Source organism: Blennius ocellaris (genome assembly GCF_963422515.1).
Source record: "Blennius ocellaris genome assembly, chromosome: 3".
NCBI classification, from domain to species: Eukaryota; Metazoa; Chordata; class Actinopteri; order Blenniiformes; family Blenniidae; genus Blennius; species Blennius ocellaris.
In genome coordinates this window covers 21,350,383-21,367,169 of record NC_137652.1, presented here as the reverse complement: position 1 = coordinate 21,367,169, position 16,787 = coordinate 21,350,383, and the positions used below count along the sequence as shown (strand labels likewise).

General features: G+C 45.5%; 1 protein-coding gene across 1 annotated transcript; it reads right to left on the bottom strand.

Annotated features, from left to right (window-relative positions):
• Positions 1–3,799: 3,799 nt before the first annotated feature.
• On the bottom strand, positions 3,800–15,069 carry zbtb45 (zinc finger and BTB domain containing 45; the record flags this gene model as incomplete). Its single annotated transcript, XM_080518650.1, has 5 exons — positions 3,800–4,218; positions 4,769–5,036; positions 8,957–9,097; positions 13,565–13,699; positions 14,008–15,069. The coding sequence occupies 5 exons, from the start codon at positions 15,067–15,069 to the stop codon at positions 3,800–3,802; spliced, it is 2,025 nt and encodes a 674-aa protein (XP_080374776.1).
• Positions 15,070–16,787: the final 1,718 nt, after the last annotated feature.

Genomic DNA, 16,787 nt, shown 5'->3' with positions numbered 1-16,787 from the left:
AACACCCGAAAAGTAAACGGATCTATCTTCGCTTTAGTTCTCACTGTTTCTTCGTTTTGACGTAGCTTAAAAGATGTGAAGCATAATGCCTGTCTTTGGACCACCGAGGTAATTGTAGGTGTGTGTGTGTGTTTGTGTGTTTGTGTGTAAAACATGCTGAAATGTCTCCCAAAACATTTCATTTGAGTAAAATAGTGTCCCTCCGAGCCGCCGGGGGCTCGTCCTGGTTCGAGGTATATGATCCTGGGGCCGAACGGTGGCGCCTGTGGAAAATGTTTCAAAGCGGTCTGATGGATGGTGGTGAATTTCATTCACGCTGCTGTGCATCAACACCCCCCCCCCCCAACCCCCAAACCCCAAACCCCAAAAAAGATTCATTCAACAGGTGTGTTCGCCTTCAATTCACTTAATTCAGGAAGTTCCTCTTGTATATTTGCCGTTGAATAAGCAGAAATATGTAAAACGACCAGAGAACTGCAGACTTTTAAGGTGCTTTTAAACTAAAATTCTTTTAAAGAGTTCGACTGTGTGATGCCAAGAAGCTCCAAAAAGGTCTTTTTTTCCTCCCATTTCCGCTCGAGCCAAACGAGATTGACATGAAACGTAGCCTGAACAAATTCTCTTTCTTATAATCTTTTTTTTTTTTTTTTGTAACAGTTCTCACGGTTATATAGTACTTCTTTAGCCAACCAAAAGATTGGCATAACTTGTTCTCCCAACAGAAATTGTGCAAGTGCTACTGTCGTACTTCTCTCATTTTGAGGAGCTTAACACGACCTTTTAAAGGTTCATGTTGTGCCAGCAAAGTGCATCAGTTGCGAAGGTTTAATGCTAAAACCCACGAGCAGCTACTTTCGATGTGTTTTGATTTGAACCCTGTGACTTTAAGTCAACCAATCAATACAATCAGAAACATGCAGTTGCACAGATTATCCACCAGCGATCACGTATTGATGCAAAGTTAAAGTACTTCATGTGTTTTATGGTAAAAACTGTGAGTAAGAAAGCAGATACAGCAGGTGACTTACTTATCTGTCAATCAGGTTATTGCATTTCATACATGATGCATCCAAATAAAGCAACAGTCTTTTTATTATTTATCCAAACAAACTCAAGGTCCAAATGACAGAATTAGGTCTATCTAGTAGAAATTCAGATATTTCTAACCTACATTGTGTCTTTATATGTGCAACCTGCTACATCATGATGACGGATGACAAGTTGAATATCGCCATGACAACCTCCTAAAGAAATGTCTTTTTCTCATTGATTTGCAGTAAAAACGGAACTTTTCAGAGGCGAAACGTACGATACATTTGTTTTTTTTGTGTGTGTGCGTGTCGAGATGTCCTGGAGATGATCACGGGTGGGAATTCAAGTGACATTGAGCAGTTAAGAGGATGATGATGATGATGATGATGATGATGATGATGATGATGATGAAATGATGAAATGATGAGGAGGATGAGGGATGGACTGAGGGAAAAGTGAGATGAGGAGACCAGACGACAAAGCAGCAAGCAAGACGCAAAGTGAAAAGGAAGGAGAATAAAGAAAAAAAGGGAAAACGTGTTGAACCTCCAGATGTTTGAGGAAGATTTACGAGATGGGCGTGAGTGGATGCCATACGTGCATTTGAGAGATTCTGCCACTGATGAAATGTTTGCGCAGAAAGGCTGAATGCCAGTGAACGGAACTGTTGAAGAAGTTGAATAGATTCTGGGTAAGTCCATGTACGTGTGGTGAGAACACACTGTAAAAAACATGCATAGGAACATTTCACTGCATTTTGCACCAAAAGGTTTCATTAAAGGCGGCTTTATGTCGAGATTGTGGACATTTTCCGTAAGTTAATGTTTGGTTTTTTTTTTGTGAAACTATAGACATTTGATCAGGTATACTGTGTCACCACAAAGAAAACCTTTCAAGTTTAAATTTAAAGTTCATTATGGCACTATTTTACCGGTCTGGCCTGCACAGGATGAAATTAAGCTGTATGTGGGCCCCTGAACTAAAAATGTGCTTCACACTCCTGATCTACAGGCTTAAACTGTATAATAACACAATACATTCAGAGGTTGGAAAGAATGAATGCGGCGGCCCGTTTCATTTTGCCACTTGCTAGGATGAGCGATCAAGTGAAAGTCTGGATATTTCACAACAAATTTACAATAACTTCGCTACACCGACTCTTATGTCTTTGACTTGTTCACAGAGAAACGTGCCAAGAAGCCCCAGTGTGTTATTTTAAACAAATGGCAGGCAAGATGAGCGCGAGTGTGTTTCCAGTTGTCCGGGGCCCAATTAACATATTTTCAAGTGAAAATGGACAACTTTCATTGCGTTATGGGCGCAACAGTAAACCCTATTTTTGGCACATGCTCAGTCGACGCACAATAAAAACAGGGTTTCCTCCAGACTGTCATGAATCCCAGTAGCTTTACAGTTGACAGTCACCGTTACAACAGTCCACCTTGTGTACAAAGACATCGTTTTCAAAACGTTGCCATGGAAACGTGAAGCCATTCTGAAACAAAGACGACGACGATGACGACGCATTTTAACTTGAAACGCTGTGTAAACGGGGCCTCGCTTGTGTTCTGCCTTTCTCGCGACAAACTGAAAAGAGGTAGAAACGAGGCGGAGTCTCGGCAGACCGTACCTTCGGACCCGACACTGGAGGGAGAGTGAAATGTGAACGTGAATGAGGCCATTGTTGCTATAGCAGAATAAGACGTTTAGCAGCTTGTAGAAAAAGCTAAAGTTGATTCCAAACGGCAGTTTGACCGTTTGCTGCCGTTGCTGAGGTATTAAATGTACGATAATGTAGATTAGTTTGCATCAGTGAGCAGCCGTCTGAATCACTCTTGATTCACAAACTGCAGGTCGTGACAGCTCTGGAGCTCTTAACTAGTGGCGGATGAGCGTGTGACCGTTAAGTCGTCGTATGTGAATAGAACACTAATATTTGTGGTGCTGACGAGCCGTCAACAAGTCCTGATATGTTCCTGTATTTGAGCAAAACACAGTAAAGACGGAACTCCCATTAAATGAATTGAGGGCGAATCAAACCGCTGCACACCTCCCTCCCCTCCTCCCTCACTAATCACTGCATGCCACTTGACTTGCTTCTCCCCAATACTCCCACCTTCCACACCACCCACACTGCCTCCACCTAAAAAGGTGAACCCTCCCTCCACCCAAACCCCCCCCCCCGACCCCTCCCCCCTCCCCCACTCTCTACTCCGAACCTCTTTGGTGACTCTCTGGTCTCTTTAAAACAGGGTTCCTACACAATTTGTACATTACAAAATTCAAGATTTGTCTTTTTTTTTGTTTTGTTTCGATGGCTGTTGAACGAGGTGTGATTGTTAGCGATGTTGCTCTATAGCTTATGATTAGTCGTCACAGTAACAAATATCACAACACAGGTAATGACAGGAGAGCTACAACTACTTAAGATGGGTTTCTACAAAAAGGAGCCTCTTTCTCTCTCTCTCTCTCTCTTTTTTAATCCCCAAAGGTTCCCAGGATTTTTGTGCAATTTCAAAACGTCTTAGAAATGTACATTTACTTATTTTAAAATTCAGACTTAAAAAGGCCTTCCAGCCCTGTGTAGGAACCCTGATTGGAGGTGGCGTTAAGAACAGTGGGAACCCGTAAGTGTGATTCCCACCCCGAGAACAGATCAAAAAGGCCGTTAGGACCAAATTGGTTCGAGGAATGGGCTTACAACCCCCCCTCCCCCTCCCCCGTTCACCCCCCCCACTCTTCTCTCTCTCTCTCTCTCGCTCTCTATCTAGGTGGAGGAAGCTCCATGGCTGGGCATGTTGGCCATGCTGCCAACCATGCCAGCCGCGCCGGCCATACCTGAGGGCCCCCCCATAGCCGGAGGGCTGTGCTTGGTAGGTGAGGTCATGTCGGCTCCACGCCCCTGGCCCGGGCCGGGGGCCTGGGGGGCGTGGTGGGCGTGCTGCAGGGCGTGGCGCTCCAGCAGGGTGCGGTGGGTGAAGGCCCGGTGGCACACGTTGCACTGGAAGGTGCGCTCGGCACGGTGGGTGCGCATGTGCACGTTGAGCGAGCTTTTCTGGGTGAACCGTTTGCCGCACATGGTGCACTGGAAGGCCCTGACGCCGGTATGCACCACCATGTGTTTGAGGAGGTAGTCGCGCAGGGAGAAGGAGCGCCAGCAGATGGAGCACTGATGAGGTTTCTGACCTAGAGGGGGGGGGGTGGGGGTGGGGGGGTGGGGGGTGGGGGTAGAGCGAGGCAGAGAGAGAGAGAGACCCATCAGACTCGCATAATCATCCGAGTGGAGTGAGGGACGTGCACAGAAATATTATGAACCCTATCTGCACTATCTGAAATATTTCAAAAGAGGAGAATTTCAACACCGTTACTTCCTATTAAATTGCAATCGCATGTTATTTATACACACTAATGTACACTACAATACTAATCCGTTGGAAAAAGATGAAAATTCAAGCTTATATAACAACATATTTTTTAAAAAATGGATATATTTACTGAAGCTTTATGCACCATGAAGTGTCCGGCAAAACATTTTTTTTGGTTGAATCCTCTTTCTCTCAATGGTAAAACGGGTTTCACTTATATTATGCTTTTCTTCTGCTTCACTCATTCACGTCAACGGTGACAGCTGCAGTGTTTTCGCAAGGACCTTTCAGCAGGCGGAGATGGGGCTGTTATTGAAAGTCTGAAGTGGGCGAGGCTCCTTCACCTCCGCGCGCGAGTCAGGCGAACCTACCGGAGTGGATGAACATGTGCTTGCTGTAGTTCTTCCTGGAACGTAAAGATTTGCCACAGTGTGTGCAGTCGAACGAGGTTTCAGATCCCTGGGAGGAAGGGGATGGCCCTGCGGAGCAGGAGGAGGGAGGCGGGGCCGGAGTCATCGGTGCCGGGGGCGGAGCCTGCTGACTGGGCTCCGTGCCCGCCATGGTGTCCATGCCGCCCATGGGCCCGCCCACGTAGAACGGAGCTGGCTGCGACTGGCTCACTGGGTACTGAAACAAGAGCTGAAGGAGAACAGGAACCGGGGTTAGACCGGGAAGAAGGAATACCGAAACAATACAAACAAACAAGAAATTATATCAGGGGTGTCAAACATGCGGCCCGGGGGCCAGAACTGGCCCGCCAGAGGATCTAATCCGGCCCGCCATGTGATTTTTTTTTTTTTTTTTTTTTTTAAGTATAAATATGAAAACTGACAGAGGCTGATCTAAAAACACTAGATTGGCAAAAATGACATTCAAAACCGCCCTTGGTCAGAATTTATTAATACGTCTGTGGAGGTCACACAACGCAACACCTTTCACAATAAAGGTGTCAAATTTATGTGAAGTGATACTTCAGACACGTCAACTCAAAAAAATGTCAAGATGATGGCAAATTGTTTTCATTCTGAATAAAAATACGATATCCAGATACAGGTGACTGAGGGTTGTTGTTTTTTTGCAAATATAATAATATTTGATTAATTTTAATATGTAAATTTCAGAATAGACTCTGCAACTGCAGAATAATTCCTGCAGTTGCAAAAGGATCAAAAGAAGGAAAGACTTTGCATTTGTCCGTATCTGCAGTTTAATGTGTTACGTTTGACTTGTTCGGCCCTCCAGAGGTCAGATTAGGGTGGATGTGGCCCCTCAACTAAAATGAGTTTGACACCCCTGTATTCTATCCATCAAACTGCGTTTATGTTTCCTGATCGACTTCCTCTTGAGAAACCTGCCGCAAGGGGGCTTCTGGGATGGGACAGATGGTGTTGCGGCAGCCCCAGCCAAAATGTCAAGATTCGACAGATTCAGCATGAGAAAAAAAAGCCAGACTCTCTCAAAGGAAGACTCTTCAGAATAGAATAGTCTTACATGGTGTGAAACCGATGGTTTATAGTTGCAAGTCGAGATCTGACATGATCAAGTGTACAAACGGGATCTTGTGGCCCAATGCCTCGGGAGTTTCTGTTTCCCAAAAGGTGGGGATGATCAGCAAAATATAAATGCTGGAAATACGCATTTCGAGTGTAATGACGAATTTCCTTCTGAGAGATATTTACAACTTATTAGAGATGTATGTCAACAACTAAAACTGGGTCCCACATGCTTTCATATGTCCCGTGTGGATTCTGGGAGACGGACGTCGGCGGGATAGTGTATAAATAAGAATATCCAAAATCAACCTATAAATGGTAAACCGGCAGTTCAGGGTCTTAAAGACGAGACGTGAACAGGGTGAAATGCAGATATTACTGTTCTGTACTGATCACTTCCTGTGCAGGTATAATCCACTATGATGCAACTATCCACACACAGCGTGCAATGTAGTGATTGATTTATGCTTTTAAAAAGAGTAAAAATATTAAACATTATAACCTGAGCCATTGCCACACTCGCTTGATTTGGACTTTTCCAAGAGTAAGAAAGAATCCCGTCTACCGAACACTTTCAGTTGCGTATTTTTAATGTATTGCAGTTTTTTTGAGGAGCTTCAATTTCTCCTTTGTTCTTATTCTTTCTATTGGATCTGCAGGGTTCTTTCCCCCCCCCCCCCACCTCCAAAAACCAGAGCGACGTTAACAACAATGATAATAAAGAATGTGTAATTAGCAAACTGAATATATTGCATGCTCTTTTCATTACTTCTGAAATGACTCATTTAAATTAAAACATATCTTCAAATAGAAACATTAATATTTACACCGAACTACCCAAAACTAAAATAAAATTTAAATTCGATTTGCCAGTTGGTGTTTTAATTATTACTGTAAGCGAGCAAAAATCAAACTAGGTGGCATTTACCTTTCTTGGCTCACGAATGCAAAAATTAAAATGCAAATGCACGCGTCTTTCGCCTTTTCATTTGCAAAGTCGACGCACCCGTCAATCAAACGCTGCAGGCAGGGGCCAGAACGAGAGGAAACAAACAAAAAGCAGCCCCTGGTGCAGAAGCTTGGGGTTTGTTTGTCTGTGCTCTCTTTGTTTTTCTGGGAGTTGAGTGGATTTTAGCGTCAAATCCTTCATCCTGCCAATCATGTCGTCAGTGCTGGGGCTCGGATGGGACTCAGCGGGCAGCGGAGCCGGATCAAAACGGGGTGAAAGGTGCCGGAACGTTCCCAGAAGACTTCGCACAAACGATCCTGACGAGGTTCAACTGGTTTCTATGAGCAGGTGTAATGAACCCAAAAACTCTTGCCAAAAACCCAATCAAAAGGGCCGTCATGTGACTAACCATAAACACATGCAGGCGTAAAAAAGACATTTAATAGTGAAAAGAATCTAAATATAACATTCTATGGAAACTGGTTCCTGTTCATGGTTTTTTTTAAATCGACAACAAAATGAGTGAGATTCATGTCGGTTTTCACTCCGATGGTTTTTTTCCCCCCGCCATACTCCACTTGGATTGAGAGAAAAGTCAGATTGTGCCACGGCGGAGCATCATTGAGGAGCCGGACTATCGGCCCTTGAAGCTCTGCTCAGTTGCTCAGAGCAGAGCTCCACAAATCTCTCCACAGCATTAATGAGATTTTAATGTACACAGGCACAAGATCAACTGATCAAAGCAGAACGTCTATGTTTTGCAAACATATGAGGAAGAACTTGAAGCCTTTGTGGAGGATGAAAGAGGTTTCAGGGAAGCATCCAGGCTCTGCCTTAATTTAAAAAAAAAAAATTATAATAAATTGAGTGCCTTCAAGGCTTTATCTGGTAGGACATTTCTAAAAAACATTCCTAATCCCCTTTTTTAAAACGTTGGATGTTTGAATCCCGAGTCAATCATTGAGAAATTGTGATCGTTCGCATGTGACAGACATGATTTTGTCTCGAAACCGTGAAACAACAAACCGAGAACCCCGTGACTTTCACTCTGGGCTCCGTTTACGTGACGTTTCGAGTCAAAACACATCGTTTTTTTTGTTTTTATTTCAGAAAAGTTTTGCATTTAGATGGCAACACTTTCGAAAATGATGTCCGTTTACACGTAAATGGCAGAAATACTGAAAACAATGTGGTTAGCATGTTGGACCATTCGTGGGTGCTGATGTTTGTGTTGGTATTGAAACCACACACACATGCAGCAGAGAACACTAAGCGAACATTAACGATGGGACACGGACTTTGGTATCGCCAGTTTTTAAATAAAAATGCAACTGTACAGTTAAATTTAGATTATTCATTGCCATTCAAGTAACAGAACAACTGCATTACTGTAAAACTGTCGGGATGCACAAATACCATTTCTTTTGAAAAGGACGAATACTTGATGATACCGAGTACTGACACGAGTACTTATTAAATGCTATAAAGCGTAATTGTGTCACCGGCTCACTGTTAATGATTGTATCAGTCAGACTTTAATCATGTTGAGCATGTAGCATCGCTGGTGTGTGAGCCCCTAACTTCAATAGTATGTAGCATGTAGCATGTAGCAGGGGCTCGGCGCTACTGGATCCACAGAGTTGTTAAAACTAATGAGCAACATCGGGCGACTCTGCTTGTTTCAAATGACTCTGGTGATGAAGCTGCTGGTGTTGTACGAACTATCTTTCTCCTCCTCTTGATATTTTGACAGAACATAATTTACAGTCGGCTTCATGTTTGTCGTTGTCATTAATATTAGAGAATCTCCAAAGCGTGGACATCTCTCGCCCTCTTGTGTCTACCTGCTGCTGACGTTGGTGATGTATGACGTCATATGTTACTCGCTGGGTGGTGTTCGGAATCCCTTTCAGAGTACTCTTACTCCACGGAGTAGCCGATACTGGTATCTGTGCGTCACTGATTAAGTTTGCAATTAATCGGAGGTCTGCAGAGTGGCTCTATATGAAATACAGACCTACTGAGACTGTTACACCGTTACTCTCACCTCCACAGTGACAATCACGTTTGAGTAATGGTGCACTTATAACGTAACCGGAAGAGATGAAAGCACCCACCTGATTGTTGATGGACTGCGTAGTTGGAGGCGGGGTCATGGGCTTGTTCACCCTCCCTCTCGGGTTGAAAGCCATGGCCTGCTGAGGCTCGCTCTGGGGCCAGAAGCTCTCTGAAAACACCCCCTGCTCATCATAGAAGTCCTGAAAGACACACAAAGACACTTTTGAAAAAAATAAAAAATAAATAAAATCGCCATTTGTTGTGTTTTAGGGTCAGCTCTTCCAACACGTCAAGCCGAGGTTTCGCTGCAGCGCTCGACGCCCCGACACTTACGAGCTCCATGCGGCTGCAGATCCTACCACTTTCTGCTTTAACACCGAGGGCGCGGAGAGGGAGTTGCGCAAATCACAGCAGTGGAAAATTGTACTTCAACTCGCATGTTATAGTTTACGACTCGAACGTACTGCAAGACGTTGTGTCGGCAGTTCGACAGCTGGGATGATTAAAATGGAAGCGTATCTTTCCCATCAGACATAAAACAGATGAAGACAAACACTTGGCAGCTTTAGTGCCGTCTGTGTAAACACATCAAGGTGAAACGCTTAAAAAAGAAAAACGTTTGCCTCATACTTTGGGGTATTTCATTCCTTTTGTCGTTTTCAATTTATTCAACTATTGATACGTTTTGGCCGTGATCAGTTTTCCCTAAACACATCAGAGCAGAGAGGCAGCAGTGGAGACGAAAGGTGAGCACACGAGGGGGACATTGCGGGAACAACAAATTAGTATACTGCACAGCGGAGAGGTGGGGACATGAGATCAACACAAAGCAGCGCAGGGAGGCTGTTATGGAGACAAGACGTGAGCACAGATCAGGCCAATGAGTTGCCCTGGTGACACAAGGTGCAGCGTACAGCAGAGCAGAGAGGCCGCAGTGGAGTCGTGTTCAGTCCACACCAGAGCAGATAAGTAGCCGCGGAGACTTGAGGAGAGCACACGGTGGAGCAGAGCAGGTGATGTGGAGGTCAATGCACACTTATAGGAGGTTTCAATGGGAATATGAGCTTGATGCGGAGCAGAGGGGGCCGACATGGAGACCAAATGGAAATTTTTAAAAAGTGTCCAAAGTTTGGACACTTCTCAGCCGTGAATAAAAAAAAAAGAAAGAAAAAAAAAGGCATCATGTTATCCACACAGTGGTTAAACAAGAATAAACATTTTGTAAACAATAATTTAATTGCCACTGCCAGCTTTGTCTTATTTCCAACCAACACAGTGTGCAACTTTGGCAAAGACTTAAACGCAAACAAACCAAAACAAAGGCTGTGTTTTTTGTTTTTTTTTAAATGTAACGCAACAGCTAAAAAATAAACTGGCAAACTGCAAGAAGCTCCTGGCTCCTGAACGTATGCATTAAACAATACATTCGAACAAATCTGTTCTAAAATGTTCTTTAAAAGGAATTAAAAAAAAGGCCTGTTTAACAATTAATGAACATTAACTGGAACTGTAAAATACCAAACCTGTATGTTCCTTCGATGAGAGGAATAATATAACTAAATGAGTAGTAATACTACCAATAATGGTGAATAATTCCAACAATAGTCTCACTTGAAGATATTTCTTTAGTGACGTAAAAGTGGTAGTAATTTGTCACATGGCAGTTGCACTACTTGACAGCCACATTGAACCTTAGTCGGGTCTAATAATAATTTTAGAATTAAAGCAACTCTTCATTATCATAATTCAGGCTCAACACTCAGCTGTCGTCAGTCAAAAGTCATTAAATCGAACTGTAACAATAACAGTTTATTTAACCTAATAAGCATTTCTAGTTAAAGATGAGCAAAGCTGGGGTATATTTTGATCCATTACAGGTTTAAAACTAGTCAAAGAGCTGCACATGTAAAGACTAATGTAGAGTATATCCTGGTTTGTTATGCATGTGTCTCAAACACAAAGTCTGATCAAGATGTCGATGCACAAATGAATAAACGTACTAAAAATGTATCTTAAAAATACCTTATTTACAAAAATGAAATAAAAGTCGCATAGATGGTAATGGGGAGGTACATGAGGTCTCAGGTGGCCTCAGAAGCCAATCAGCGGGCAGGATTCAGTGATGTAGCGATAACGAACTCTTCCACAAGTGGCGGCAGCAGAGCACACGGATGAGAGTCTCTCATAGAGGAAATGTGCAGCATTCGGTGCTTATTTTCAGCAACTACCAACTAATCTATCATACAGTGCGAGTTCATCCTTTACACTGTATAAAAACGCCCAGAACTCCACATTCAGTGGCGGATGGGTTTCAGATCAGACAACATCTGCAGGCGTCATTGTATTTCCTTCAAGAAAAAAAACCAACAATATTCAACACAACCCCTTATTGCCATAGTGCACAGAAACAAGACGTTCCCGTCACTGACACCACATGAAGCAGCACATGGCGACAACAACGCCACAACTTTATCCTTGCGAGGTCAGGAAGACAGAAATGTGAGTTTTAAGAGACGCTTGGAGAACCAGAAGCGCTCAAAACGGTGCGGATACAGGATGAAGAAAAATGTAGGCAATTTTTATCCAAAGAGATGGAGCGGAGAAATCAGATCACGGGGATGAAGAAACGGACAGAGAGATCAAAATGACAGAGAATGCCAGGAGAGAAGAAGGAAGGCAGCGTTTGATGGATCCATCTGGGATAATATTGGAGAACGTTCAGACTGTGTCAATATCACAAAACACTATCATAAACTCTTCAGGCTCACAAATACGTTGTGGCTTTATTCCTAGAGTAACGAGCTGGAAAGAGGTGGAGCAGAGGAGACAGGAGACGGGAAAGACTAATGCATGGAGAGGAGAGGGGACGAGAAAGCGTAGAGAATGGAGAGAAGAGGGAGCCGCAGAAAGAGAAAGACGATTTAAGTAAATCTGAGGTAGAAATGGGACATTGTAAGAGGCACAGTCCACCCCCCCACCCCCCACCCATAGATGCCCTGGTTAATTTTTTGTATTTAAGTAATCACATTTTAAAGGCTACTGTCAGATTATCGTCCAATTTTCAAAAATGTATTGAGATATTTTTTTGTGGGGGGGGGGGATATCACATACCAGTCTACCGTTGGTAGCTAACTGGAGCCTTCAAGGCTGTTGGAGGTGCGCGTGTAGCATTGATGCAGAGGATGTGCGGAGGTGGTTTAGTGGCGACGCATAGCCTTCGAACATCACTTGCACACGGAGCATAAATGAGGCTTCGTGGCGTGAAATTAAGACGTGCGCGAGTTCAGACAGAAACCCCCGAAAGCGCCGGCTGAGCCTGACGAACCCGCGTCCAGTAACAACTGCAAACTCTGGATTTCCAGGAGGTTAAAGCTCATGTTTGAGAGCTGCGCTGCTCGTGTGGTGTCCTCGGCAAGTCTGATGCAGGGTTTTCCTCCTGAATCCTCGCGTCCAGGTAAAGATCTTTTTTTAGAGCTGGAGCTTTTCGCCTCCTCTCTGTGAGAAAGGACCTCCTCCTGCGATGAACAATCCCAGTCTTACCCTTTTGTTTTCATGTTTCGAAAAAAACGGCTTTCAGCTATGCGGCGTCTTTTGTTACTTCCAGTGGAAAACTGGTCAGCTTTTTGTCTCTGTGCTCTTGTTTTTTTTTTTTTTTTGATTTTAATCAGTTGTTATTTTATTATTTTGTGTCTCACTTAGGAAGAAGAATTAAGAGCTTCTCTGCTGAGACGCTGTAATTAAGTTTCCTGATTGTGGAGCGAGCTGGCATCAATGAAAGATTTCCCCCCTCATTTTATAGTCAGCAGCAACAGTTTGTGTTTAATTTGGCCAGAAAAGAATCCGCAAGTTGATCCACATTTATTTAATTTAGGTTTACATGAAAGTATTTTAGTTGGGGAAGTGGTGGTTTAGAGGTTTTAGAAGCACCTCCCTGACTTCATGCTCAATTAATCACGAGGAGCATTTGGTGTCAGATTTGTCCAAAAAGGAGCAGCTGGGATAGATTCCCAGAGAAAAATACAATAACACATCTCTGGATTATTTAGCTTTACTCTGAGCCTCGGATTACATACGTCCCTTTAGGAACAGCGTCTGAAGTTTCTGATGAAGCAAAAATGTAATCAGTGGAAGAACAGATGAACGTGAGGATAAAAGCTCTGATGTGAACGTGAAGATCAGATTGTTCCTGCAGTTAATGTGCGATCACTCGCTGTGCTCTGCAGGTAAAACCCACCCCGTCTTCACCTGCTAAGCCCAGACGCTGATTACGTTTCCAATCATGACTTAATCTGCGGCGCTTTGGAAGGAAACTGACAGGCGAAGCTGTGAATCCTTTGGACTGTGTGGCAGATGTTGCCTGTGTCGTCTGTGAGCTACAGCACGCTGCGGCAGAAATCCGCTCTGCCGTGTTCTTCCCGTCTACTTACTTCAGGACTTGTGACAGAAGTGCTGAGGAGGAATTTACCACAATACTGATGCTCAGCACCGTCCTTAAACCTTCAACGCTTAAAATCTGCAGGATGCATTATGCTCTGAACAGATCCCTCCTCCAAGAAGTGGTTGATGAATTATTAAAAGGTATCTATATAAAGTCAGCTATACATCCCCGATATGGTGTCGCATTTCACAAACTCCAGCTGCTCTTTTCTGCCGTTGAGGCGACCTACCTGTCCGAAGCCCGCCATGGATTCCTGGGAGCCCCCCTGCTCCTGACCCCGCCTCCCATCCTCCAGAGCATAGACGGTCCCGTCAGCGTCCTGCACGCCTTCGTCTTTCACCACCACCCCCTCTCCACCCAGCACCTGAAGCACAATGGGGGAGCGGAGAAACAACGCTGGTAAAAAGCCCCGGCATTCACCCGTCCGCAGCGGCTCCTAATAAGTTGATCGACCTACAGCGAATATGCAGAAGTCCATAGATCATCAACAAGGCAGCTACTGCTGAAGTTGAGGCGAGAGATTCAGTTGTGCAAAGTGCAGAAACATCTCAGCGATATACGCCAATGCAGTGCGAGAAGAGGGAAAAGCATAAAAAGAAAGAAAAGGAAAACGTTGCAGCTCTGCATGCCTGAAAGCTGTAACCATAGCAACCCTTCCCCTTATCCCCCTACCTGGAGTCTTAGCGGCTGCCTCTGCTTGCGGCTGTGGCTCGCCCCCCTGTCTCTGTCTCCGTCTCTTCCCCGCTCTCGCCCGTCCAAGTCCTCCTCCTCGCTGTAGCGGTCGATGCCCACCAGGTCGTCGGAGAGGTCGGTGGCGTTGCCGCGGAGGCTGTCCCTGCCGATGCTGTCCACGCTGGCCACGCCGGAGCTGCAGCCGGCCGACAGGTTCCCGGTGCTGCCGGCGCCGCCCCCGTTGGCCGTCTGCGCCAGCAGGTCTCGCAGCTTGTACCGGACGTCCTGAGTGCAGCTGGAGTTCTGCTTCATGAGGATGGCGCCTGGCCCGCCGCCCATCCCGTCGCCGCCGCACATGGAGCCCGGACCCATGTCGCCCAGCGCCATCAGGCTCACGGTGTTCGCCTGGTCCATCGGGCCCGGCCCGCTCTCGCCGACGCCGCCGCCCCCGAGGCCTCCCGCCATGTTGCTGGCCCCGCACTCGGCCATGAAGTTGGAGAAGTTGGCATAGCCTCCGCCCGCGCCCGCGCCCACAGAGCAACTTGCGCCGCCGCCGCTCTCCCTCCCTTTGCTCCCGCCGCGCTCCTCTTGTTTGGGCAGAACTCCTCCGAGCATCCCGCCGCTGGCCGCAGCCGCCGCGGCCGCGGCCGCTGCCGCCGCGCTCGCCGCACTAGCGGCCGCCTTCCTCTGAGAGATGATCTGGGTGCACTCGTCGATGACCGTCTTGATCTGCAGGATGCTGGCGGCGGTGAGGATGCAGAGGGCCTGCGACTGCAGCACCACCAGCGAGCCGCTGTACATGAAATCCACCAGCTGCTTCACCGTTTCGGCGGGCACCAGCGGCGGCACCGAGATCTCCGAGTGGCCCAGCAGGAGCTTGTCCTGGAAGAAGGGGCTGCCGGCCGCCAGGACGCAGGCGTGGGCGCGGAGCGAGGCGTCGTGTATCCGCACGGTGACGTCGCAGAAGAGGCCCTCGCGCCGCTGCGTGCGCAGCGCTTCCAGCACCGACTGGCTGGAGTTGTGCAGGTGGATGTAGTGCACCGTCTCCGTGCCGGACACCATGGCGGGAGGGGGCGAGTCGCTGGGGACGGGATGGGAGTGGGGGTGGGGGAGGGGGGGCAGGTGTCGAGGGTTCTGCGTCAGCTTGAGGGATGAGGAGGACAGGGAGGGGAACGGGTACAGTGCATGGGCCACAGTGGGGCCGCGTCCCCTCAAACAGTCATGAGTCTGCGGTAAGCTCAAACTGCTGCTGGACGGAGGCGTGGGAGGGGCTGCTCGAGGGTCCTGAGAGGGAGACGGAGGGGAGGGGGGGGGGCGGCTTCAGTCTCTGTTCAAAACCTGCTCGGAGAAAAACAAAAATCACATCACGCTTAATTAGTTGGAACTGGAGTTTAAATTGTGCTGAACATGACTCTGATGGGATCAGTGTGAAAGAGGACGACCGTTGCTTTGCATTTTCCACATTAAATGTAGGTTGTGGTTGTATTTTTATTTTAACAAGGATGCTAAAGTGTATTTGACTGAAGACAATAACCTTTCTGCAGAACAAGCTCATAGGAAATTACTATTTATTACTATGGAACCTAATTACTGGCTGCATTTTGGAAGAAAAACATTTTATACTGTAAAATTATTCTGGCATTTTGAAACTATACAGAAATAATGCATCTCGTTTTAACCTGATTTTATTTACCAATACTTCATCTTGTGCTCGTGATTATTATTACTTTGTGGTGCGTTTCTTATTCAATGGTTCCACACAAAGGATAAACTGACATGACAACAAAAAAACTAAGCAAAAACAAACATATATGCTACAATATTACTTGTGACTGCCGGATTTTGATTGATTTTTGGTTTATCTCCACAGTCGAGTATTTTCAGCGAGAATAAATCAGGTGGGTTGAGAAATCTGCGTAACTTCTTTAGAGGATATATGTGCAGACAGGTTACAACACTGCCGCTTAGAGGCCAGCCCACCATTCAGCTTTACCAAAGTTTTTTTCTCTAAACTGCCAGAAGTGCTGCCACATGCTGATGTTACATAACAGACATGCGCAGTGAAGACATGCGTGTGTATATGGAGTGTGTTTAGAACAAAGACCAGGGTGGACCTCTGTTGTCCAAAGAAACATCGTCCCGAATGGTCCTTATCCAGTAGATGTGTTTACATGAAACGTTTTCATCCTCATCAGGCTTTTACCCACATTATCCATGTACAGGTATACGCAGATCGTGATTATATAGCAGCAGACATGAGCTAGTATAAAACAAAGCCGCACAAAATGTATCACAACTCATTTGCATTGCATTCGTAGCCAACATGCGACAAAAGAAAACCAAAACATCTAAATTACGATCACAAGTCTGATTTTGAATGTTGCAGTGGAGTTGTATCCAATTAAACAACAATGAAAGAAATAACAACAAGAGTAAACAGGCCATAATCTTGAAAGCATGTGCAATCTCTGTACATAAAAGTACAAATAAAGAAATAACCACATAAAATCCCAAAATACAGGCAAAGACAATCACACACACACAGGTAGCATGACAGCAACTGATCCATATGAAATGTACATTCAGGCCCCAATTACAAGAGGACGCTTCAAAGTGAAAATGCAAAACTTTTGTGGCATATTGAATGTCTGTCATGTGACAATGATGCTCAGTTACGGCCGTTTAAGACGGTTCTCCTGCGCCACTTCAATTCATGCTAGCGTAGGTTCTTTACGCAAACTTTTTAAATGTACTTTAAGATTTGTTGGGTTCTTACTTTT